The sequence below is a fragment of the Seriola lalandi genome, unplaced genomic scaffold, assembly GCF_002814215.2.
Source record: "Seriola lalandi dorsalis isolate HSWRI2012SDOR001 ecotype SW California unplaced genomic scaffold, Sedor1 jcf7180002054923, whole genome shotgun sequence".
NCBI classification, from domain to species: Eukaryota; Metazoa; Chordata; class Actinopteri; order Carangiformes; family Carangidae; genus Seriola; species Seriola lalandi.
The window spans coordinates 252,658-277,527 of record NW_019525475.1 but is presented as its reverse complement, the minus strand read 5'-3'; the positions used below and the strand labels follow the sequence as shown (position 1 = coordinate 277,527).

At 40.5% G+C, this 24,870-nt stretch overlaps 1 protein-coding gene across 1 annotated transcript in view; it reads right to left on the bottom strand.

Annotated features, from left to right (window-relative positions):
- Positions 1-11,425: 11,425 nt before the first annotated feature.
- The window catches only part of cdh19 (cadherin 19, type 2), a 21,084-nt gene continuing 7,639 nt past the window's right edge, over positions 11,426-24,870 (bottom strand). Inside the window, 10 exon segments of the mRNA XM_023431503.2 lie at positions 11,426-13,964; positions 15,710-15,961; positions 17,816-17,933; positions 18,269-18,390; positions 19,561-19,697; positions 21,012-21,141; positions 21,144-21,252; positions 21,703-21,893; positions 23,074-23,241; positions 24,712-24,831. Coding sequence (XP_023287271.2) covers positions 13,444-13,964; positions 15,710-15,961; positions 17,816-17,933; positions 18,269-18,390; positions 19,561-19,697; positions 21,012-21,141; positions 21,144-21,252; positions 21,703-21,893; positions 23,074-23,241; positions 24,712-24,831 — 1,868 coding nt within the window. The 3' untranslated portion in view covers positions 11,426-13,443.

The window sequence follows — 24,870 nt, the reverse complement described above, 5'->3', positions numbered from 1 at the left end:
TTATGTAACACATTGAGTAATATACAGTGGTTTCTCATTTTACACTGATATTGGATGAATTTGAACCTGGTATTAATAGTTAAAACTTCAGACAGATGTTTTCACCCTTCTTTATTATTTCATCTTCAGTCACTGATCTTCTACTTTCTGATGAATCTGTGGGAAGTTCACAAAAAAATAAACATGAGATATTTGGTGTTTAGCATAAAAATGATTTCATTGTTTTGATTGTTGCAAAGGTCGAGCTAAAACTGATCTGTTGTTTATTTCCCTATAAAATTCCTTATTTGATGATATTATGAAAAGTAAATTTATACTTACTTGGTACTTGGTAGAACTAAGAGCAGTGCTGTTGCTTGTGAGTTGTAAGAGGAGAAGTACAAGTAGTAGCTGAAATGATTATTATTATTGACTAATAAGAATTAAGCAGAATATCTAGCTTCAGACGTTTTCTTATTATCTATCGTTATTTAATGAACACAAATGTCTCATTAAACAGTTAGTTAGTTCCAGTACTATTGTTGTAGGCTATTTCTGCTTTTATCATAAAGTACACACTGAAGAAAAAGTCAGAGCTGCTTATATCAGTCAAATTAAGAAAATATCCTGAAGGTTGCGTCATCGCTGGCAGCTAGATCCAGCTCTCTGGCCGGGGGACAGGTCTGGGCTCCCGACGACCGCATCAACAAATGCGAGACGGTGAGTAAATATTTCCCGTGGTTGGCCATTACAGAGTCACTGTACAGTGGTAAAGGCTGTCTTAATCCCTGCTGGTGTGTGTTTCAAATTCAGCAGACAGAAGGAAGCTGATCCAATTCCCTGCATCCTGCAGGACACAGATCTGCATTTCCTCTGCACTTTGATGAAACAGCAGCCAAGCTGTCCGCCTCCATTAACAGCCCCTCTGATTTTACACTGTGCTCTGACAACTCTGTGCGTGTGTGTGTGTATGTGTGTGTATATGTGTGTGTGGGTGCATATAATAAATATGTTTGAGTGCATATGTCTGTGATGTATGCTTTGGGAGGTGTATGTTTATTCTGCTTTATAGCCAGGAGCTTGAGGTAAAGCTTCATGACTGGTCTGTGTTTATTTTTAGAAAATATGGACAGCCTTAAATCTGTTTATGATGATAGCAGACGCAAAATAATATATACATAAAGCCTCATCTAGAGCTATAATAACCTCGACATGTACATTTTGGGTATACTGCGGTTTTGGAACCTGTCTTACCTCTTAAATCAGAGGCTGTGTCTGCTCGTCTTTCACATTATTCACCATATTTTTAGTCTTATAGTCACGACATGAGTCACCTTCAAATACCATGTATTGTTATTTTCAGATTAGGCCACGTATAAATGCCATCATTTGTCAGTATTTCACACAGACGGGTGTCAAATTAATGGAAAAACCTGGATAAACGATTGAAGAAACATAACGAACGCAGACGCTTCCAGACAGCTGCACTTGCACGGTACAATTAAGCAGTTAACGTCCCATCATGCACTGTGGCAGGTGTAAAAATGCTGAACAGACGCAGCTGATTCTGATTTTGGATCAAGATGGTAAGAGGAAAAGATCTGAGTGACTTTGAAAGAGGGTCCATTGTTGGGGCCACGGGTGGCAGGAACGTGTGTCATTTGGAAAAAATAACATGACATCTGCATTTAGATCTATGGAAAAGACGTCGGTAACCAGGGAGGGAAGCTGTGGAGATTCTGGACCGACGTGTTGGACACCATCATCAAAACAGTCAGAGGGACAAAGAAAAACCGGCTGCTAACATCAGACTTTTGTTGTTTATAAAAAAGGAAACAATCTGCATTCACACCCGGGTGAAGACGCTAATTTTTGCCCCTTTTCCTGCTGTAACGTCACACTGCACTGGGGGGTGAAAGAGTGAAGCAGCAGCCCCGAAATAAGTTTAAAAAAAAACACACACAACCATAGATCGAAGCGTCTCACACGGAGGCTCCGACACTTACAGAAGCAACGACCCGAGGACGAGACCTGACAGATTTGACCAGTTTGCAGCGGCGGCTAACTGCTCACTCTCTCTCTCCACTGTGTGTGTGTGTGTGTGTGTTCTGTAAGTGTGTGTGATGACATCGCCCCTAGCAGTTGTGTGTGTGTCCTCAGTCTGAACAGAAAGGCAAACTCAACTGGCAGCAGAAAAAAGGGGTCAATTAGGGGTTTAAAAATCCCACTTAAATCTGCTAATTTTGGTGGAAAAGGGTTTAAGACTTTTTATGTTGGTGTTTCCTTTAACTTGTCACTCGTCTGTGTGTCCCAGGATGGTTTTTACACCTTTTTTTTTGTACAATTTGCACTCAGACGGCTCTAGGGGTTACATATCATTACCATTCTATTATACCTACCATTTACTGCCTTCAAATGAATTATATGACACTGTAATTAGTCCATTTTCATGCTTTTATATTCCTACAGCACATCAGTTTCGATTTCTTCCACTTCTTTGACAGCGTTTTATTTTGGTTAATTTTGGAGAAAATCTATCATTAAACAAGAACAAACCCGCAGCGAGAGAGCAGCGCTTCAACCTGGGATTCCTGCGGCAGTTAAAGAAAGAAGCTTAACTACCTGCAGCGCTGTGACAGCAGGAGGCCGACTGTATTAAAACAAAACATGCATGCTGATATTTTTTATTATTATATGGTGTCATCTCCTAATACATATACATGTGTTATTAGACAGAGACAAGGACACTGTGGTGTAAACCAGTCTTAGTGCCATTTTATTTTCTCTCTCTCTCTCTCTAGTATTTTCTAGGTCACATCCTCCTAACACTATCAGTACAAACATGGCTTGAATGCTCTGACTTAAGGGTCTGCTAAATGCCATGCAGGCTTGTCACAGTTATGCAGAACAGTGATCCACACAGCTTGAAGGGCAGGACAAGCGAAAAAAAAAAGAAAAAGAAAGAAAAAACATGGCACATTTTTTGTTCCACCTCCGTGATGACGTGTACACACAGGATGGTTAACTGCGATAAATTGGCCCGAAATTGGCCAATGAGTTCAGACGCGCTTGTAATGTGGCTTAAATTGCATGCCCTTTCAGGCAGGGGGACAAACCTCCTCAATGTCAGCGCACTCTCCCACATGTTGAGTGCTTAGTTTGCCATGCAGTACAAGATCTCCGGGCCTGTTTAGTATTCACCCACTTGAGTTTCCTAAAGGTTACCAAACCTAATTAGACATTTATGCAGGATCTTCAAAGGTCCCTCCGTTATTAATGATGTGCTACTTCTGAGGACTGCATCGATGGCTTTTTTTCTGTCTCGAAGAGCACACTCCTCACAATATGCGCATACACAATGGAGACACGCACACATCCAAAATGCGGGAGGAGCCTGGTGGCTGCCTGGTGGTGATTACTAAAATTGTTTGTGTAGAGTGCCACACACACACACACACACACACACACACATGCACTGTACACATTATTTTCCTGTCTTGTGGTTTAATCCAGGGTCAAATGCTTCAGAGAAACATTGCCCTACATGAGCCAACTGTAACACAAACTGTAACAAAACTGAAGCCCTGTCAAAATAAAAGCACTGGAGTCAGTCAAAAAGAGAAAAACAGCAGATAAACTAATATAATTATGCGAAATGAAGGGTTGCAATTTGCATTTGTTTACATTGTAGATTCATCTGCAGATTAATTTTCCAACAATTAATCGTTTAGTTCCTTAAAATGTCAGACAACCGTTTTTCAATAGTCCAAAGATGTTCAGCTTAATATTGTCACCAGTGGCAACAACACACTCAGATATCACGATCTAAAAATCCTTATTTACATGTAAATATCCTGCAATCAAAATTCTTCTTGAAAATAAATTGATTTTTTTCGGTGTGGACACGATTTTAATTGGTGCACCAGTTAATATTTTGTGCAACAAGATTAAGAAAAGAACTTCCGGCAATCTACTGTTAGTTTTGTTATATTGTTTGAACTTTATCATTATTATTGGTAAATGGTAACCTCAAGTAAGGTATGTAGTTTTATATATAACTCCAACCTGAGCAGATCTAATCAGCCACATAATGCAAAACATCGCTGTGGGCACGTAGGGGCTTTAATCTATAATAATACATCATATTTTATAAATTGATTATTAGCTTTGTCTGAACAATCAAAGTAACAAGAAACTATATTTCCCTTAGGAATGTTGTGGAGAAGTATAAAGTAGCGGAATTGGAAATATACAAGTTCACCACTGATCATGACTTAAGACAAGAATCTCCCAACCGAACAGAAACACAGTTGAGATTCCACTTCGTAATGTATGAGGGCGAAAAGTGATAGAAAATGAAAAACACCTAAAGTGTAATGACTTTATTTTTGCACTTTCATCAGAAAAGCAGTAAAAGTTCCTCCAAAAAAAAGTCAAGTCAAGATCGGCTCGGAGTCAGATTTTAAGTGCTGCCTTTAGCGCAAAACCAAGACCATCATTTTCTCATGACAAGAATTTGGAAGTGCGTCGTAAAAAAGTGTAAAGACCGAAAAAGAAAAACCCCTCTCCGAAGCAAAGTGACACCTCCACCATCTCTTTGCCCTTTAACACGATTAACTAAATCTGATTGGTAAATTATTTTTGCAATTATGCAGCCATATTTACGTCCAGCCACAGCCTTGCTCAAGGTAAATGTAGCTGACAAGACACTCCAAATAAATTTCATTTTCCATTTATTATTTACATTTGGACTTTAATCAATTATGAATGACAGCTAATTAGTGGCGTGCAGAGGCCATCGCTCTTCGCGGCGTCAAAGTCGACTAAATGTACTGTATGTCACGGAGTGCGGACATTGACAAAAAACCTCTCACCACTTTACAGATTTGGGTGTCTTTTTGCTGAGGAGACTTCACTAATCATCTGTGAAAGTGCGTGCAGTGTGTGTGCGTGCGTGCGCGTGCCTGTTGGGGGCGTGAGCGCGGAGCGTGCACGTGTTTGATAATAATAAGGCAAGTGAAAATGAAGAGGAGCTAAACTGTGTAAGTCATTTCTCATTTCCTTGCTTCAGTGCCTGTCAGAAGAAAGCCCTGCATTTTGAATGATGGCTCAGACAACATAAAGTGAACAACAAACCCTGTGGCTCTGAGGAGAGAAATGGAGGAAGAAAGAAAGAAAGAAAGATAGAAAGAAAGAAAGAAAGAATACTTTTTCAAAAATGACCAAACCAACAAACAAACAAAGCAAAATCCCAATATCAATGCCTTGATAATACCCCTGAACATGCCCTGAAAGTGAAACATAATAGAGAAAAAAAATTACCAATACAGTTGGCACTCGTACAGTTTTGGAAGGACCTTTCAAGGGGCTGATTTAATGTGAGAGCATCAATCCTTTAGCAGCACAGGGCCTTGACAGCAAGTGAAAGTAATCTCTTCTTTATTAATGGGACTTTTCACTTTGGACCCGCGGCCTTTGGTATTCCATAATAGTAGTTTCATACTACAGACCTGAGGAAAGAACAATATGAAATCAGATCAAGTGGATGTGTTATGAATGGTAAGTGGAAAGTATTTCAGCAGCACCTTTTGTGAAGAGGAAGGAGGGGGAAAAAAATTAGATGTAGTCAGCTAAACTAAAAAAATAAAAAAAAAAGCTAATTTGATTCAATGAAAAAGTCTCAAGGGAAAACACATGATTTAGTTGTTTTATTTTAAAGTCAGTACTTAACACAGCCACACATCCAGCCTGTGTGAAACTCAGTCAAAACTTTTTGTTGACCCATGACTTGATACTTCTTTTGTAATGTCCTCATCCTGATTCACTGGTGCTGGAACTATAGATTGACCTTCTTCTACCCAGAAAACACTGGTGAAGATATTCTAATATCAGTGACAACAGTTATACGTCCATGCTACCTCGTCATGGAGAAGTGCTAAAACCGCCTTAACTTTAAATCTTAAAGCTGCACAAAGTCATATTTTTGTAATCAAAGGTGTTGATTTCATGCTTCACATGATTTCTTAACATCTTTAAGTTAATTGTTTTGGTTCTTCCGGCCCACAGTTTTACAGTTTCGATTCACTCTCGCAGCTTAATTAAGAGTAGTTGTGTCCACATCCACTAAACCTGTGTGGGATAGACGCTGGATGCAGAGGGAATCAATAAAACTGCAGAACGAGGACGACCCAAGCACTTGATTCAAAGCTTGTTAGTGCCATTTTACCCAACTACAAGTTAGCTGTGATCCCAGAGTGCCACTACGCTTTGTATCGTCACTCTCACAGCTTTGTTTTTGGCATCAACAGGCAGCTGTTTTCATCTGAAGAGGCTCTAAGGACCCACTGTATCCGACCTGACCAGCACAGTGAGCGACTAGCTTGTGAACACAACGGAGCATTTAGAAGCTAAAGTGCCAGATATTTCATATGGCAGCCATTTTTGATTAATTAAGGCACACCATCTACGTAAATACCAGCTTTGTATCCTGCACAGTTAGAAGAGCTAATTTCTTTGTGCTTTTATTTAGAGTGAAAAGTTAATGGAAGACAAATAGCATATTGTGCTATAGGTCTTGTTTTCTCTAGTTTTCATATATAATGTTACTTCCTATTTTATTTTTGTTGCTCACCTCTCCTCTACTTTCAGATCCCCACTTCCTGCCCTTGTGTGTTTCCCGCCACTTCACTCTTCATCCCCAGTGTCATGCGTTCTAGCCTTTCCTAGCGTTCCTAGCACTGTTTCTGCTCATGTGCTGCGCGTCTGTGGAAAAACCTTGATTTCTGATACTTGAACTGTGTATCTGAGTCACGCATTTGTGTCTGTTTTCCTGCGGTTTGCCAGTTTTGATAGAAATGACAGAGGCGCAGCAAGTGGCAAGCACACTCTGCCAGCGATAATGACGGCTGTGATGATGCTTGAAGCCGAGTCTTTAGACGAAGGGTGACCTCTCTGCCATTCAAAACACGTCTGGATTGCCTCTTGTGCAGCTCGCTGTTCAGTTCTCATGAGGCCGTGTGTATTTCAGTCTGATTTGTCAAAGGAAATGGCAGGCCCCGATTTTATGTTCATTTTATGTTGAAGTCAAAATGATGATTGGTGATTAGCAACGGGCTCACTAACTCCACAATCACATGCCGGTCGGCTCTGCTTTCCTCTAATTTGAGGAAGAAGTCAGTAATGTGTCTCGTGCTTAGAGATCTCTACTTCCTAAATTTACATAATCATAAAGCTGGAGCTTTAAGTGTATGTTGGTATGCTCAATGAGAGCCAGTAACAGTAAATCACCTTTTGTTCTTTAATACACCTGTGTTGTGTCGGATTTTTCTTGGCTTCCTGCATCACATTTAATTTTTATTTTTATGTCGTTTTTAGTGATAAATACTTTATAGAACATATCAACCTCTAAATCAGGTGGAAACTGGGATATTAGTTCATATATCAGCTGTTCACTGAGCCACTAACTTTCTATCACAGGAAGTGTTTTTCAACCCGAAATTCTTTGTTAGCTTTGCAAAGAATGGGTCCTTGATTTCAGACAAAAGCAAAACAAAAGACTTTTCATTTCTACCTGGCAAAACGACAACTAGCTAGCAACAGGTGATACAATCTGCACGGACAGTTGTCGTTAGCTTAATTAGCCACCTAGTTAGATAGCTAATTAAGCTAACATTACCTGCATGAATTAGTTGAAAATGCTGAATTTTTAATGTTGCTAACTGACTCATTTTACAAACAAGAAGCGTATAAAAGTAAATACATAAATGCTAAAAGACTGGGGCTAAAATGTTAGCATCCTCACAAAGTGGGGAAATAGTAGGATAGTGGAATAGTGGTGCAATAAAAAACAAATTTGAATAAATACAATTATTTAAGTCATTTCAACACTGTATAAAATCAGGTACGAATTTTTCTCAACACCATTTTAAAAGACGTGCAGCAGTGATAAAAGACATTGAAAACAAGCAAATGCAAAAACAAGACGATAAGTACTGAAAGATGTGAGAGGTAGATGTTGTAGTTACACAAGATGTTACATATGTAATTTTATTGGTAAGCTGCAGTAAATGTTTTAAACTCTGATTTAAATGAGCTGACAGTCTCTGCAGATCTCAGGTGTTCAGGAAGCTTGTTCCACAGGTGTGGGAGCATAGAAACTCGAAGCTGCTTCACCTTGTGTGATTCTGATTGTGGGAACACTGAGTAAAAGCTTGTCCCTGTCTGGATGCTTCACATCATACAAGTAGATCGGAGATGTATTTGGGCCCAAGACAATTTAGTGCTAACTACGCTAAGTAGTTAGCCAAACATGCTAACGATTTCAGCTTTCATTAAACCACATAACCGCACCGTTAATCCATTCCTTACAATTTTGCTCGTGTTTTTGTTCTTCTAAATTCTTATATGTGGAGTATCACTGTTACAGTAGACTTGGCATGTGGAGAAATCTAAATATAAACCTGCATGTGTCCGGTGGTGATTAAACACTTGCTGTATGAGGGTTTAGTAAATGGTCAAACTGCAATGTAAAACCAAAAAAAACAGAATTCAGCTTGAGCCACTAAAAATCTTGAAATTAATCCGAAAGCCTCGCAGCGTTTTATCAAATTGTCAACTGTCTCGTTAACGGGGCACATATTACATCTCAAAACAGCCACCAATTAGCCCTTGATGAGCAACAAAACAAGTTTCCAAAGTTTTTGCACTGTGATATTACTTATTAATTTCTTTTCAAAGAGTGACAATCCCCAAGCCTCATAGCAATGAGGGGAAGCTCATTAATGGACCAGAATAGCGAAGGCTCACATGAGAAACTTGCAGGAAATGTATTCTGTAAATCCCAGAATATTAAATTTTGCATAATCTTTTAACACATTTGCTGTCAGATTTGACTCCAGCACGCACGCTGGGTTGATAACAACCCGATTATGTGTAAGGGCTTGCTCACACATGGAAGCAATTTCTACCAGTGTCAGTTTGCTTAAATATTAACGTAGTGAGTGTGGTTTAATATTGATTATTATGATGTTTAAGCTCACTGCCCACATCCGACTATCAGTCCATTGCAACTGGTTAATCAATAAGGAGTTTTAATTTATAAGCGTATATTCACTGGTCCACTCCCCTACTCAGCCAGACACTCATCTAATCTTTATTTTCCCAAACATTTTAACACTAACTAATATATGGGGGTATTACATGGAGAAAATGGTTAAAATTACATATAAATTCAATAACATATTTAAGAAAGATTTTACTTCCGTGTTTTTAAAATGACATTTCAGTGTCTATTAAATTGCCTTTTCATGTAAAACATATTTTCTTCATCTTGTGCAAACATGACCTGTATATTGCATGCAATTAAGTTATTTGTAATGGTGCTTATAACAGGTCAAATAACTTGTGCAAACAATATACAGATATTTTGAAACATAAGAAAAAAATACAAGAAAAAAAAATAAAAATACTCCTTTTGAGACTTCAGCAGCTTAATTTAAGTTTCTTCAAGATCAGGAATAAGGCAATTCAGTCACACAGAGCAGCCATCGCACGCACAGACACGCTAATTAAAACACTCACAAATGTTATAAAAATGTAAATCCCTTGGCAACTGTCTCTAACTTCAGTTTGTTTTGCAGTTCATTCAAGTTCAGAGTTGATATGAGAAACATTGAAGCTTACCGGCCCTGTGATCTGGTGGTGGTGGAGGAAGTTACTCAGATCTTTTACTCAAGTAAAAGTACTAATTACACAGAGGAGAAATACTCAGTCACAACTGAGAGTCCCGCATTTTATGCAAAATTAACAAACTCAAAAATAGACTATTTAATATGCATGCTGTCTGGTTTACTACTTACATAACCCGTGTAAAATCAGTATGTGTAGTATGGATTTGGGGTGTGAATACCACACGCGATGTCCGCAGATTGTAAACGAAGCATTCATTCAACAGTCCGTAAATGAGAGCTGTTGGATGACAGCTGTTAGACACGCTATCAACCTAATGTTCAACACAGTATGTTCACATTGCACGTGAATTATTTGATCTCTCCTCAGCCTGACCTTAAGGCATACGTGTTGTTAATGACTTAAAAAAAAAAAAAAAAAAAAAAAGGCTCTTAAAATCCTTTCAGGCATCTTTTCAATCAGCCCGCTGTCTGCCAAATGAGAGCCCCACTCAAAGAGCCACTAGTGAGCATTGTGGCGCTCTGCGATGAGGTTGGCACCGGGTTTGAAAAGAAGAGCTGAATCTGTAACCTGTGAGGGAGAGCAGAGGACAGAGAGAGTTGACAGAGTCAAATCCTTCACATTGCTGTAATGGGTATAATTACACAAAGAAAGGGGCTGTTAGGTTAAATTACCCGTGATATTCACCATGGGTAATGACAGAAATTCAGAAGGTTAAATGACACCAGGAGCTGAATGACGTTTGACATTAAGGTACTATTGAAAAGGGAATTATAACACAGCCTTTATGAGAAAATCCAATACCCCACATGTTTGACTGCGGAGATTGGTTTGAAAGGACTTTAAAAAAGCTATATTTTGTGAACACTTGTGTCTTAAGAAGCCATTGTGAGACAATGATTAAGTCTAAAAAGTGCTGTCCAGATAGATTGTTTCCAACAGTGGAAGCTATTTGAAGCTCACTTTGAGTTGCAGTGATGCCTGGAAATTTTCCTGCTGAGTGGCGCACCCACTCTAACAAGTAACCACGGCAGGAGAGGAAAAGCTGACTAGATTCAGGCAATTAGTTGTTTCCCTCATACTGTCTCTTACCTTGAGGCATCCCGGCTATTTTCCAAATAGGTTTGTGTGTGAAACGCCTCGTTTTTTTTTGTTTTGATTTTTTCTTCAGTGGGAACTATATTCTCTCCGGCCCAAACATTGACCTTCACAGACAGTAAACAGCCCAATTAGTGGATGAGAAGGTGAAAGGGGCTGGACCTGATCACCATGCAATTACCTCAAGTCACCCTGCCAGCAGCCGCCCACACAACAAACTGCAAGCACGGAGTGTTTGCCAATAATACTGTCAATGACCGTGGAGAAGAAGCAAGGCCAGATGCTGTACAGTATATCATGAGCTTTTTTTTTTTTTTTTTTTGCCACAGCACTCCAGCTGTTGTGTTTCTCAAGAGTTTCACTTCCTTTATACATTTCAAATCAAGCCTCGGCTAACTTCTTCTCCTCTCTCAACCTTACTTTGCCAAAGTTGAGCTGCTAGTCACCCAGTGCGCTGTCTCTCATTGGCTGACACCGACTGGTGTGATGGGCTCTCTGGTGACTCAGCAGACAGCAGCGAGTCATATCATACAGCATAATACATGTTAAACATTTGATATTTAATGGATACACTTCTGTAGCTGAACTTTCATTTCTGTGTGAATGAGGCTAATCAGGAAACAAAATCTCAATTTATAAAAATAGACTGCATACACATAACAAGGGAAGTAAACATTAATTTATATATAATCTTATAATGTAAAATAGAAAGGCACATACAGTACAAACTGTTATGAAACAACAGGACGGAATAATATTACAAATAATATCTGAAAGTGAAAATTCACAGGTCAGTAATACTGTGGGTTTTATACAGTGAGTATAGTTTCATCACACTGTAATAACTGCAATCATTAAAGCATAAATCCCCTTGTTCACACAAACTCATCTCTATTTTTGATGGTGTAATTTAGCGTTTTGGTTCATTACATCAATTCAACCCTGTAGCTTCAGTTAGTAATTTTCAAGCATCTGCCAAAATGATTTTAACTGTGACCTCAACAAGAGTGCGTACGCGCGCCTGTTCACACACCAGTGACTAATACTCAGTGTGGCTGGAACAAAGCAAACAGCATAAACATAGGAGCTTTTTGTAAATACAACAAAGCAATAGTTCATCATTTTGTACGCAGTAACCTGTCTCGTGGCTGTGACAACATTGTGGTTGATTGATGCTGCTGTACGTGCAACAAGTGCCCAAACAACATAACAGGTTGTTTGTCAATGTCTTAAAGGTGCTATTTGTAAGTTTTGCTATTGCTACGTAGCCGATGCTAGCGTTAACAGCTGTTTACGTTGCTGAAATGTTGTCTGATTTCAGCATCAAACTTTATTCCTTTTACTCACCAAGAGCCGTTTCCAGAGGTGGAAAGCAACACCAACGTTAATTCTTGTGTTTGTGTGTCTCTTCTACGGTGGCCCAGACGGGTCAACACAATGCAGAAGCCACAACACAAATGCAAAAGCAACAACACGAATACAAAAGCCACAACTCAAATGCAAAAGCCAAAACACGACTGTAAAAAAGCAACAACACAAATGCAAATTAAGCCACAACGTAAGTGAGCAGAGGTTCGTCTTTTTGCATTTGTGTTGTGGCTTGTGTTGACCCACTGCAGCCTCAGATCTGCAAACACATAGCGCTGCTCAGTGGGAGTATTATAACCATTTGTAAAGTCACCTCTACCCGCTCCTGGCAAGAAGTTATGTTCAGCAGCAGAGAAAATGTACAAATATAGCCCCTTTAAAAATCGACCCATGTGACCAGCTAATTTTGCTGATTATATGTTATTCACCATTGCACCAAACTTGGTGGAGGGATGGGGCGTGAGCAGCGGAACAACCCATTAAATTCAGACACAGATTTGCTAAAAGGGGCTCATCCAGGGACGCCTGACCACTTCTCAGGAAATAATGTATCATATTTATGGTGTTGAGGTGTATGACATTGTAGGTTTTTGTTGAATTTGGAACAGATCTTGGAAACATGCGTAGGATTGTTTGGCCTTGGCGGAGGTATACATTCTGCTGAGTGCCGTTCTAGTTACTTAAGGAGAAAGGATTCAGGCTGCGGTCTTCAGAGCTTAGGTCACAGGCTTTGTACTCCCAACCTTGCACCTTGCACTTCTTTTTTTTTAGCAGTATAACTACATGACGCTACTCCCACTTATGTTGTACTTACAGACGGCAGTTATTATTTGCACAACCACAAAAAAGGTCACTTGTCAGGAAAAGCATAAACACTGGTCATTTTTAGAGTTTGTAAAAATGACCAATGGTTCTCTAATACTGGTGAAGACGGCCTTGTGCATGTAGAAATGGTATTTGATTGTTGCGGTGGGTGAAGGGAGAAACACGCTTGATCTTAAGGCATAAAGTCTGACATACTTAAACTGCATTGTAGCTGTAAGTCATGTAATCTGTGTTTGAACAGTTACATGCAGAATAAACATGCCAACAATAGCTGTTCTCACGTAAGGTTTGATTTTATGATTAAAGGAAAGGTTTGACATTTCGGGAAATACATTTACTCAGTGAAAACTCACCCAGACCTCTAAAGACAGAGCTAAGCTGTGTTAGCACATAAGAGCGGTCTCCAGCTTGTTGTATAACTCTAAGCAACAATGCGAATAAACATGTTTCACGGCATGTCAAACTAATCCTGCTGCCCTGCAAAGATCAGAAGATGGTGTCCTCCTCTCCTCCCCCATACCAAGGGCTGAGTCTCACCAAGGGTCTGGGATTACAAACAGGTTGCTCAGGCACAATCTCAGAAGTAGAAGACTCCAATGAGCTCAGGGACCCTGTGGGAGACCCTGACCCCTCATATGCATAAATCCTGAGGCAGTCAAACGGGGGAACGCAAGGATCCTGATCAGCCTCTGCCAGCCTGTCCAGAATAAACTGCCTGAAGACCTCGTCCTCCGGCCCAATGAGGTGCGACTCTCGGAGGGACATCCGTATGCTGGCCCTGACGTCCTCCCTCCGCAGCCGCCTCTCCCTCCTCCTGTGGGGGTGGCGGCGCAGCGGAACGACGGATTGGCAGAAGTCGAGGTCTGCTCCTCCACCCCCCGGTTCTCCATAATACAGCACCTTCTGAGACACCGTCTCAGGCAGCTCCAGCTCCTTCACCTCCACCTCCTGCCCCTCCTGCTGTTTCCGCCTGTGTCTTCTCACCATCAGCATTAGAACTGACATCACTGCAGACACAACACAGTGGGAGATCATTATAGTTAAACACCAGGGCATGAGCTTAGTGAGAAAAAAGCATCTGGGGTGCCTGATGGAGCATGCACATAGAATGTACAAGCGCACTGAAAATAATATCAGCCAGATTTGTTTTTCTGTAACTTGTTGTGGATGCAAAAATCAAAATGAGGGGAAATTAGGCTATAAATTATCTTTTTTAATCTCAGCTCGCATATAAAAGAAGAATTCCTTTATTTGCTCCATGTGGCACAGAATGCTAAAACAGTGTTTATTGTTTCTGCTGGGTTTTCACCGGGTATTGTCCTCATCTGAAAGAATGTTAGCTTAGCAGGTCTTGTCATTAATCTTTCATGTGATGGGCACGGGGAGGACACAAAGCAGCCGAGGTCATAATAAAGCTCTTCACTATGCAAACCCATCAGTGTCCCAGGACGGCATTGCTACTGATGTATTGCAACCAATACGCTCATTACCTGACATCATTGCACTGCAAGCTTTCAGCATTTTAAAAGTATGTGTTAAAGGCACGCTGGTGAGTTTTAAAAAAGGGGATTCAAATCAAAATGCAGCTTTGTTAATGAAAAATCCTGCTGTTTAGCACGTTTATATACTTGCCAATACGAGGAGAGGTGGAACTGCTCTAGCTCAACAGATCCGCTGAAAAAGATTTTTTATTACAACAAAATATCAGTGAAATTGTCATTTGTCAACATTTCCTGAAGGATTATAGGGGGGGGGGAGGGGGGGGTTTGGGAGTTCATGATCCATCGGTCACCGTATCCTTCTTCAAAGCTCACATTGTTTTTGTCCTCTGAAAATCTCAGGCTGCATCATTACTGAAACTGTTTTTGTGAATCCAAAGTGCGAAAAACAATCATCTCTCTAGTTCACTTGACTCTTTTAGTGTAAACAAAACAAAGACTTCTGTCTGGTCTCACTGAGGTTTGGAGAAACTCTTGCCTTTAAAAAAAAAAAAACTGGCAGAGCAAAATCTTCTCTCCCTTTTTATTGGCTATAGAAAAATCTGAAAATGCTCAGGTCAAGAAACGGCACCTCTGGAAGATTTTCTGTAAATCGGTAATTCTCCTCTCCAGTGTAATTTTATTGGCTTTACAGTCAGACCACAGCTCACTGTATCGCTGCCTTAACACTTGAATTGCTACCAACCTCACAGGTCTTAAAGAGTCTTAGAGGATGCAGGTCCGGCTACGCAGAATCTCTGAAAGAGAGATCTTCTGCTACTGATGAATTTTTAAGTGAACATTTCTGTATTTTAACAAAAATGGTTTCTATATATATGGAGCCCCAAAAACTGGTTATCAGAAAATTGAAGAACTACACCTGAACACATCAATAAATAATATTGCGTTTAGTGTAAAAAGAAACAGGAATCACTGCGTGAACTCATGGGACAAAAAGAGCTAAAGAGTAAAAGATACGTTTTACGTTTTATTCTATAAACTGATGGGTGAGGGTTATTATCTCTTTATATGCTCCATTTTAGATTTTCTAACTAACAATATTGTTAACTGATGTATATTTTTGACATAATTAATGCATTTCTGTCAGTTTTGGAGCTCCATATTTAGAATGGCTTCAGACTTCAGAGAACAAACTCCAAAAAACAAAAAGTATATTCCTTCATATAAATTGCAATCGTATCGTAAATCTGATATCATAGTCTGATACAGTCTGACTTAGATGGTCTGCCGTGTTATCTGCTGTGTTATCTTACCTGTGAGTGTGACCACGCAGACCAGAAGCCCTAACAATGTCTGCAGGCTGACCCCCATAGACAGAGCGAGGGCTTCCACCCCTCCCGTGGGACAATGGCCGGCAGGCTGGCAGCTGCACACGCTGACGGTCAGAGTGCTGGTGCTGGAGAGGGCTGGAGAGCCGCTGTCCGTCACCACCACCGGCAGGAGATACTGGGTTCGATCCTTGCGGGTGAAAGTACTCCTGCGTGCCACGATGCCGGCTGTATTGTCTAAAAGTGATGTCAAGAGGGAGAGGTGCACTTTTCAGTACATCTTGCAGCGTGAGTGCTGAATAACAGGTGAAGTGACACACGTAATGGGATTTAAAATACAATCCGAGCTCTCTGAGAGGCCTGAGCACCTTGTCAAATCTAATTTTCAGTGTGTGCAGAGGTACAATTGGAGAATCGGCTTCAGTTTTTGGGTGCACCTGTAAGACTTCATCAAGGCACCGAACGAAAACTTTTTTTGGGAGTCAAATAAGCCTTGTGGTGTTGATTCATTATTCATTTTCCTAGTTGCTGACTGGACTTCTGTGCTTGCCTGGCCACACACTGCACCTGCATACATTTCATTCTAACTTACTCAGTACATGCAAACATCCCTTCCGCTGCACACTTAAACAACACTGTTTGTTCGACTTTTACTGCCCATTTTCATTATAAACTCTGAAATAAAAAGGCTTGACTGCCCATTGACTACAAGGCAAACACTCTTTCAATTTACTTACTTGAGAGTCAGTCAGATACAAAAACCAGAACCCGCTTGAAGAGTTTCATCCCAAAAGGCTCCCAGACATTTACGGGGCACACAGAGTTTTTCGTTTCAATTCAAACTCCTCCGATCATAAACAATCCCTTCATTCTGCCTTTTTCACACAGTTTTACCACTGCTGGTTCACCACGGCTCACCATCATTATTTCAGCCACAAAACGGAAATTGAAGTATGGGCTTCATCTAATTTCATGTAATTTGGTGTCTTCATTCTTTTTTTTTTCCCCCCGCAGCTTAAAGCCCATAATAGGAAATGCCAGTAATTTGAAAATGAAAGTGTTTTTGTACAAGAGGTATATAATAATGCAAATTGAGTTTAAAACAGCAGTTTACTTTTTGCATTTGCAACGACAGTTTCTAATGGACTTTTACTTTCTATTTAATTTCTTCAAAAGAGGAACGATGCTGCTTTCATGTCTGCACACGAAAATATGAAGCTTTAGCAGACTGTTAGCTTAGCTTAGCATAAAGACTGGAAACAGGGGGAAAAAGCTAGCTGGGATCTGTCTAAAAGGTAATTAAAATGTGCCACTTAAGCCTAGTAATGAACATGTATCTAGCTTGTGTTCAGTTAACCGGCTGCTGGTTGTAGCTTCATATTAACTGTGCTGAGTATTCATACGGAGATAGTAGAGGTCCAGTTGCAAAGTTTCCAGTGTTGGTCCAGGCTTGATTCAGCAAGTCATATTTAAAGACTCCAGAAAATGTTTAATGTATTCATGGTTTAAAAAAATGCTGAGTGGTGTTTTGTCTTTATTTTACAGTTCGTTTGACGGTAGCTCGATGTGATGTTTCCAGCTGGTTCAGTTAGCTCCACACTCTCAGGGCAGTTTGGTTTAAAATGGGCATGTTTGGTGATGCAGTGTTGTTTTATCACTCTTCACACTGAAAATTACACACACTGGTCCTGTGCTTCTAGTATTTCTCAAACTACTCATCCTTGAGAGCTGCGTGTTTTTTCACACAGTAAACCTCAATTTCCACACTTTGCATGGATAGTTTTTAAAAGGTTCCATTTTACTCCCACCTCTGCACAACAACCTTGCTTTATGCGGCTACTAACATCTGAAAGACGACAGGGAAGATGATGAGATTGTCACTCACAAGCATTCTGGGTCAGGGTGCAATTGAAATTTTGTTAAGAGCAGTGTAGGTTCGGACCAGAGAATGTCCAGAGAATGCGAGGTGTAAAAGAAGCTTTGGCAGTGTGAAGCTGCTACGGCCTGCATGACTGTACGGGATTATTCACAGTAGTAAATATAAAGCTACAGAGCTGTTATTTGTGTTATTATTGTCTGAGTGAATATAACCTTGATTATCTCTGATAGTGAAGTTTGGATTGATATGCTTCTCAGGGACCATAGTGAAGTAGAAGTGGTGTCCTTCCACGGGGTCGTCTGGATCAAAAGCACTGAGCAGCTGAATGAGCTGAGACACACAAATACACTTTGCTGAAGAAATGAGAGCAACACAAGCAGTCACATATACACCACAGATTTTGGAGGTCTATCTAATCACATGCAGCCCCCCCCCCCAGAAGTGTGACACTCAGAATCTCATTCAGCAGCTAACAATGTGAAGAACATAATATCATATTGTGCTGCACAATGGTCAAAAAGGAACCATTTCAGGTCTTTAAGGTGTAAAAAGATATAGAATATGATGTAATATGAGAACTTCGAATGTTCACATTGACGGAAAATTCTCATTGCCGTGCTGCTACATAGTAAATCATAAGCATCAGTGCATCATAATATACATACTTCTCCCGCCTGTGTCCCCTCACAGATATATGGCTGGTAATCTCTTGCAAGCCTTGGCACATTGTCGTTTATGTCCAGCACTTTGATGAACACCACCACAGAGGAGGATAAATGGTTCTGCGCTGCAGGAGTGGAAGACAGACATTTGCTGGAGTCCACTGGGTGCATGTATCATAAATGCTTTGTAAAAGCTCTGTCAAAATAAGACTTAAAACTGATAAATGTTTCGTCTCCGTGAATCACAACTGTTGCAAACAACACAAAAAGGATGTTGTCGTTTCACTGCTTTCGACAGAACAAGACGACAGACTGAACAGTAAAAATGCTACTTTTAGCTAGGCTAACTGTTTCAACCACTTATATATTACTTTTAGCTAGGCTAACTATTTCAACCATTTGTCCATCACTTTTACCTAACTAGGCTATCCATTACTTATTGCTAACTGTTTCAACCATTGGATCCATTGCTTTTAGCTAGGCTAACTATTTCAGCCATTTGTCTATTACCTTTAGCTTTAAATTTGAACTGTTCATCAATTGCTTTTAGCTTACTAGGCTATCCATTACTTATAGCTAATTATTTCAACTCCATTACTTTTAGCTAACTGTGAACTGTTTATTCATTATCTTTTCATCAACATCATTTGTTATGTTGAAGTGACTTTAAACTGGATTTTATTTGGCACTTTTGTCAGCCAACAAAGTGAACACACTTGGGGTTTCGACCATTTACTTATCAACCGCTTATAACTTTCAAGTATTTATTAATTACTTTGCTTCAGTCATTAATTAATAGCTTTAATTCATTCACTGCGTTCTAACTATTTCAACCAATATCTGTACTTTTACTTATCGGGTTAGTTACCATCATTCATTACCTTAAGCAACAACTTCAACCATTAACCTCTTACTTATAGGTAACTATTTCAAATGTTTATTAATTACTTACAGCATCAATTTCAACAATTTTCCCATCACTTTTAGCCAACTATGACCTCTCTGCTTGCTTGTTAACCACTGTGTTGTATTAGCGCTCAGGTGTAACAGCTGAGTCAACATATGGATTTATTTTAAAAAAAATAAAACACAGTTTTTCAAAGTAAGCTGAGCCACTGCATCATATTTTCAGGGACTGTGTTGAAACCCATGAGGTCACAGCTCCAAACAAAGATTAGTCATCAACCTGCCCTGATTATATTCTGGACAGGTTTCTCGACTGAGTGAGGATAAATGTGCAATAGGTTTGACACATCAACAAGAGATTATTGTGCAAGACATGAAATTCTCCTTACTTATTTCCTTGGCTTCAACAGTCACATTGTGCCAGTTTGAAGTCTCTCGGTCCAAAGCTGTAGCGACAGTTATAGTCCCATTGTTTGGGTCTATTTTGAAAGCTCTTGTGGTATCGCTCCTTTTGTCAATTGAATATCTGGGGGAAAAAAAAAAGAAATTTGGAAAAATCACAGGGACACACACATTTAGCAGGCAAGGTTGTTTTCTGGGCAAACAAAACATTGCGATGCCGCAGGGAGATTAATTAGGCAAACTGCTCAATTTTTTAATCTGTTGACAGATATCCAACAAAGACAGTATACACACAAGCTAGTGTGACAGCGGCAACAACACTGTCAAAACAAAGCGCCTCACACAGATGGCATAGACACAGTTCTATGTATTTTTCCAGTTATTCTAATTGAATATTATTTTTAGTCTGGCTGCAGACTTTTCGTATTTTGCCATAAGTGAATTTATAAACAGTGATACGAGGGAATCTTGTAAACATAGAGAAAAACGTTTCAACACAAAGTTACAGGTGGTGCAGCTGATACATTTCCCTGCGACTTGTTTGGTGACACGTGAGAGCCCGCTATTGTAAAAATAAACTTAAGAAAACACACACATTTATCGTCCGCAGGATATTCCTCATGAAAGAAATATTTGCTTGTTATTGCACATGTCTTTCACACCGCCATACCTTTAACACTTGTTTATGTAAGTGATTATAAACCCATGGTGTATTAGGGGGTAACCAGGAATAAAAACACTCCGAATAATGAATCATTTCCGTGAGCCACTTTGCTGATAACAACATGGAAAATAAGCCAATTTGACCAAAGCAAACTTAATCATATTTGCTAGAACTGTGGAAACCCCTAAAATGTCATCCCGAATTTATTAATCAATGAGACACTGTCACCAAAGGGACAGTAATAGACACTAGGCTGAGGATGATATGCAGCACCTGCCACTCTTAAGCTCTGCTGAGATGGACTACAGGCACCAGTAGTGCTGCCGTCTCCTCTGCGACGTGCCCCACTTGCAAATGACTGCAAATCTCAATTCCATATGCCACCTCGTATGGTGCTTTATTACATTCCCACGTCCTAGCCACGTCGCTTTGTGATAATACCACGGCAATAGATAGAAAAGCCTGTGAGGTATAAAAAAAAATAAATAAATAAATAAAAAATTGTCATGATTTATTCAGCAGGGCTCATTTCCTACTAAAGTAATATGAGATAAATATGACCATGTACAGGGTATCCAGAGATCAAGGGTAAAAATGGATGCACCGAGCCAGTAACACTATTTGATATGGAATGATTTTTCACCCTGTGGAGGAAACTGTCTAGGGCAAGCTACCACCCCCCCACCCCCCACGCCTGGGTATCTACCTCATCATTAACACACTGGCAGTTGGGTGGCAGATGCCACTCTTCCTGGTTTGGATGGTTCACATTACCTGATGGGATTGTTGACTGTGTCAGTGTCTCTGGCACTGACACTGCCAACCGCAGTTCCCGCCGCCGCATTTTCAGGAACTTTCCACTCGTAGAAAGGTGAGAGGAAGACAGGCGGCTCGTCCACATCTTGAGCGTCGTCCTGTCCCTGAAATCCTCCAATGTCAGAAAACGAGTGTCCACGTGATCGTTAACAGCCTCTGCAGCCATAACAAAACGTCTCTTTGTCTCGTAGTCCAAAGGCTATGAGGGAAAGATATACCTTTCATATTATGAGCAGAAAACACCTCGATAAAACATCATCATCATTAAGAAAACTTAACAGCTTTTCAAAGACGGATGAGTTCTCCGATGACAGCTGGACACAACGCAGACTGGATGTAAAAAAAATGTTTAATCAATGTCAATAAGCTACCAGCTGTGAGCACGCACTTAAATAATGCTGTGTTTTCGATTAACATTATGACGCCAGTAATAAGAAAACAGCATGCAAACCATTACCACGTTCCCAAAATGATTCGGAGTCAATAATGTTTTTTTTGTTTGTTTTTATTTATTTCATTATCATAGCATCTAAATTGAAATCTCCTACATGCTATAAAGGATAAACATAAACCGTATGTGGAGGGGAAAAGTGAAAATATGAGCCTGAAATAATTTTTGTATCAAGTGAAGTGATGTGTATGTGTTCACCTTGGCTAGCAGAACCACTCCCTCCTGCGTCACTGGGTCTGTTTTGATGATAAAAGTGGAGCTCTCCTCCAGGTCATCATTCAGACTGTAGGTCATCCTGGCATTGACGCCGATGTCTCCATCTTGTGCCATGATCCGGCCCACCGTGGTGCCCACAGCTGCATTCTCAGGGACGGCGAAGGCGTACAGGTCTGAGGAAACAAGGGTTGTTTTTGTTTGTTTTTTTGAAAGTCATCCGTATTGACAGCGTTAGTGTGAGAGAGGTTGATGTCGGAATGGGATATCAAAAGGAATAGAAAATATGGATGATACCAAACTGGTAGTTTTCAAGCGCATAATGATGACTCCAATTTGCAGAAAAACACAACAAATAAATAAAAAAGAAAAGAAAGTTTCATCACCGAAACACGCCTGCAGAGCTCGACAGTAAGTTGTTAATAGCTAGTCTAGAGAGTTTGCTTGTGTGTAAAGCGATAAGAACGGAGAACATTGTAGTGGAGGGTCAATTTGTGCGAGTCACAGATAAGTTGCGGCAACGCCACATAATCCCAGCCTAACTCTAATAGGAAGATGAGAAAATGTGATTGTGTCTTTGAGCGACTCCATTTGGATGGCTGCCACAACTGGGAGGGACTCAACAGGCAACCAGCTGCTCCGGAAGAAAAAAAAAACAAAAAAAAAACATCCTGCTGGTAATAATTTTGCAATTATGTGACAAAACAGGGGGCGAAGTTCAAAGTGAAGAGCAGCCATACAGTATTTATGAGGCCCTTTTGGACTGAACATGGAATCCGGCAGGTTACAGCGGCGCCTGCAGTGAATGTGAATGTGACATTAATAGTTAAAAGTATCATCCTCTGTCTCATTTCTACAGAATTGATTTCTTCCCAGGGCATTCATTCAGTGAGGTTTATCGCTGAGATGGCTACGTTTGTTTCCAAAGGTCATGACAAATGTCCCTTCATGTGTGAATGATTAAATTCATCAAGCGGCTGACGCATGAACACGTGCACACAGCAGATGAACAGAACATCACCCATCTCCTTTCCCCGTCTCTTTCACTCCCTCTCTCTCTCTCTCTCTCTCGCTCTCTCACTCTCTCATTCTTCGACTGTCTCCTTTTAATTTTAGCTGCCGGCTGAATAACATGATGTGTACAGCCGAGTAAAGCGCTGGCAGCACAAACCACCCACCCGAACCGGAGAAGTGTGATCAAATAAATACCTCTTAGGCATAATATTAAATATGTCCTCACAGTCTGCAACGCTTTGTACTCTTTCATTGATTCCTTGAGTGTGTGTGTGTGTGTGTGAGTGTGAGTGTGTGTGTGGTCCTGCGTTTGCATCATTGTGAGTCATGTAAGCGACTCACGGTGCTGGAACGTGGGTCCGTTGTCATTGACATCAGTCAGGCTGACGGTAACCGTGGTGGAGGAGGAGTAGCCGCCGCTGAGGCCCAGCATATCCTTCACCTGCACCACCACCAGGTACTGCTCCCTGGCCTCGCGGTCCATGTTCGGCCAAGACGTTACGACGATCCCTGCAGGTGGAGGAGACAGACAGGAGAGGAGGGAGACGAGAGGAGAGCCGGGTTCATTAAGACGGCATCAAGTGCATCTGTGGGTGGATTTCTGTTTTTTATTTATTTTATATATATATATTTTTTTAATTCTAAACCGAATGTAAGTAAACAAACTTTGCCTCGAGTAGTCTTTCAGAGCGCTGTGCACTATGTGTAATAAAACTGCACCACAATAAACTTGAAGTCTGCAAATGTAATCAATGCTAAGAAGAAATATCAAGAGGGCTTTCGGATGACTTAATGTTTCCTCCGTCTGGCCAAACCGAGGGCTGCGGGCAAAAGTAAATAGATGAGAAATTTGAATCAAGAGAATTAGATCAACCTGGCAGAGTTATGTTATTCTGCTTTGAAAGTCGTAATTTCACCCACTGATACATTTACAAGTGGTCTTGTTTTTGGATGGCACGAGCTTTTCAGCAGCGATTTTTCTGCCTACCACATCCAGACATCCGACTATCACTGCTGTACCGTGAACACATCTCGCACAGCTGCAAACGCCACAGTGGCCAAGTGACAACGTTAAAAACGCCATCAGTTTTTTATCAAGGATAAGAAATAAATAATTAAATAAATCTGTACTCAGACGATTTGTTGGGGACTAGTTTCAGCTGTGGATTAATACACATTGGGTGTAACGTGTATTTCACGTGTCGTGTCGACATCACTGTGCTTTGTTTTTAATAGATTCCCTTAAAACCCCTTAAAATATCATTAATTACTCCTTAATTTACCCCTGAAAACAGACCAAACTCCCTTAGAGTAAGGTGTTTAGTATGGCAGCTTATTTTATCCATTAACTGAGCTAAACTACTGCTGCCCACTCCTCAATGGAAACTTACAACTGGCTCCTAAAAAAAAAAAAAAAAAAGTCTGATTTGCCCTTTTACATATTACATTAATTTGCATTTAAATATTTGTTCGACGTCAATACTGCCCTCCCCCAACTCTCTTCACAGTTCAGGTCAGCAATGTGTGTGGGAAGTGCTGGAGCTGACCTCTGAATAACACAAGAAATTAGTTTAAATGTAAACACACTGGCAACAGTTCAAGCCAGTTCTTGTCATAGTGTAAACCTAAACTCACATTTATTTCCAATAGCCTAAAAAGTAGGCACAGTGTGTCCAGTAGTTGTTTGAAGAGATGCAGCTGTCAGGGGATTTTATACAGTTTATAAAAGTGAAGAGTATCTAAGACTTGTCAAAAGTAACTTTGACCAGAGGGACGATAGTTTCCTGTCTCATCAACCTGAAAATTTAAACATTTTACTCTTTTTTCTTCTTCTTCTTTTTTGTTAAAGCACACTTATTATAAAGCAAATCTCTTGTGTGCCTTCCTGATAGTGGTCTGGATCGTTGGGGGGGGGGGGGGGGGGGTCGTGCAAGCCTCTGTGATGATAATAACTGAAAGCCTCTGCGGCCGCCATGACACCTGTCTTCGGCTCCACGGAGAAGTAGGGCTCCCCCTGCAGGATGGAGTAGATGAGCTTGGCGTTGTTTCCGAACATGGGATCATCGGCATCTGTGGCTGTCACCTGGGCCACCGTGGTCCCTGTGGGGCGGGAGAGAGGGAGGGAGAGTGAGAGAGAGG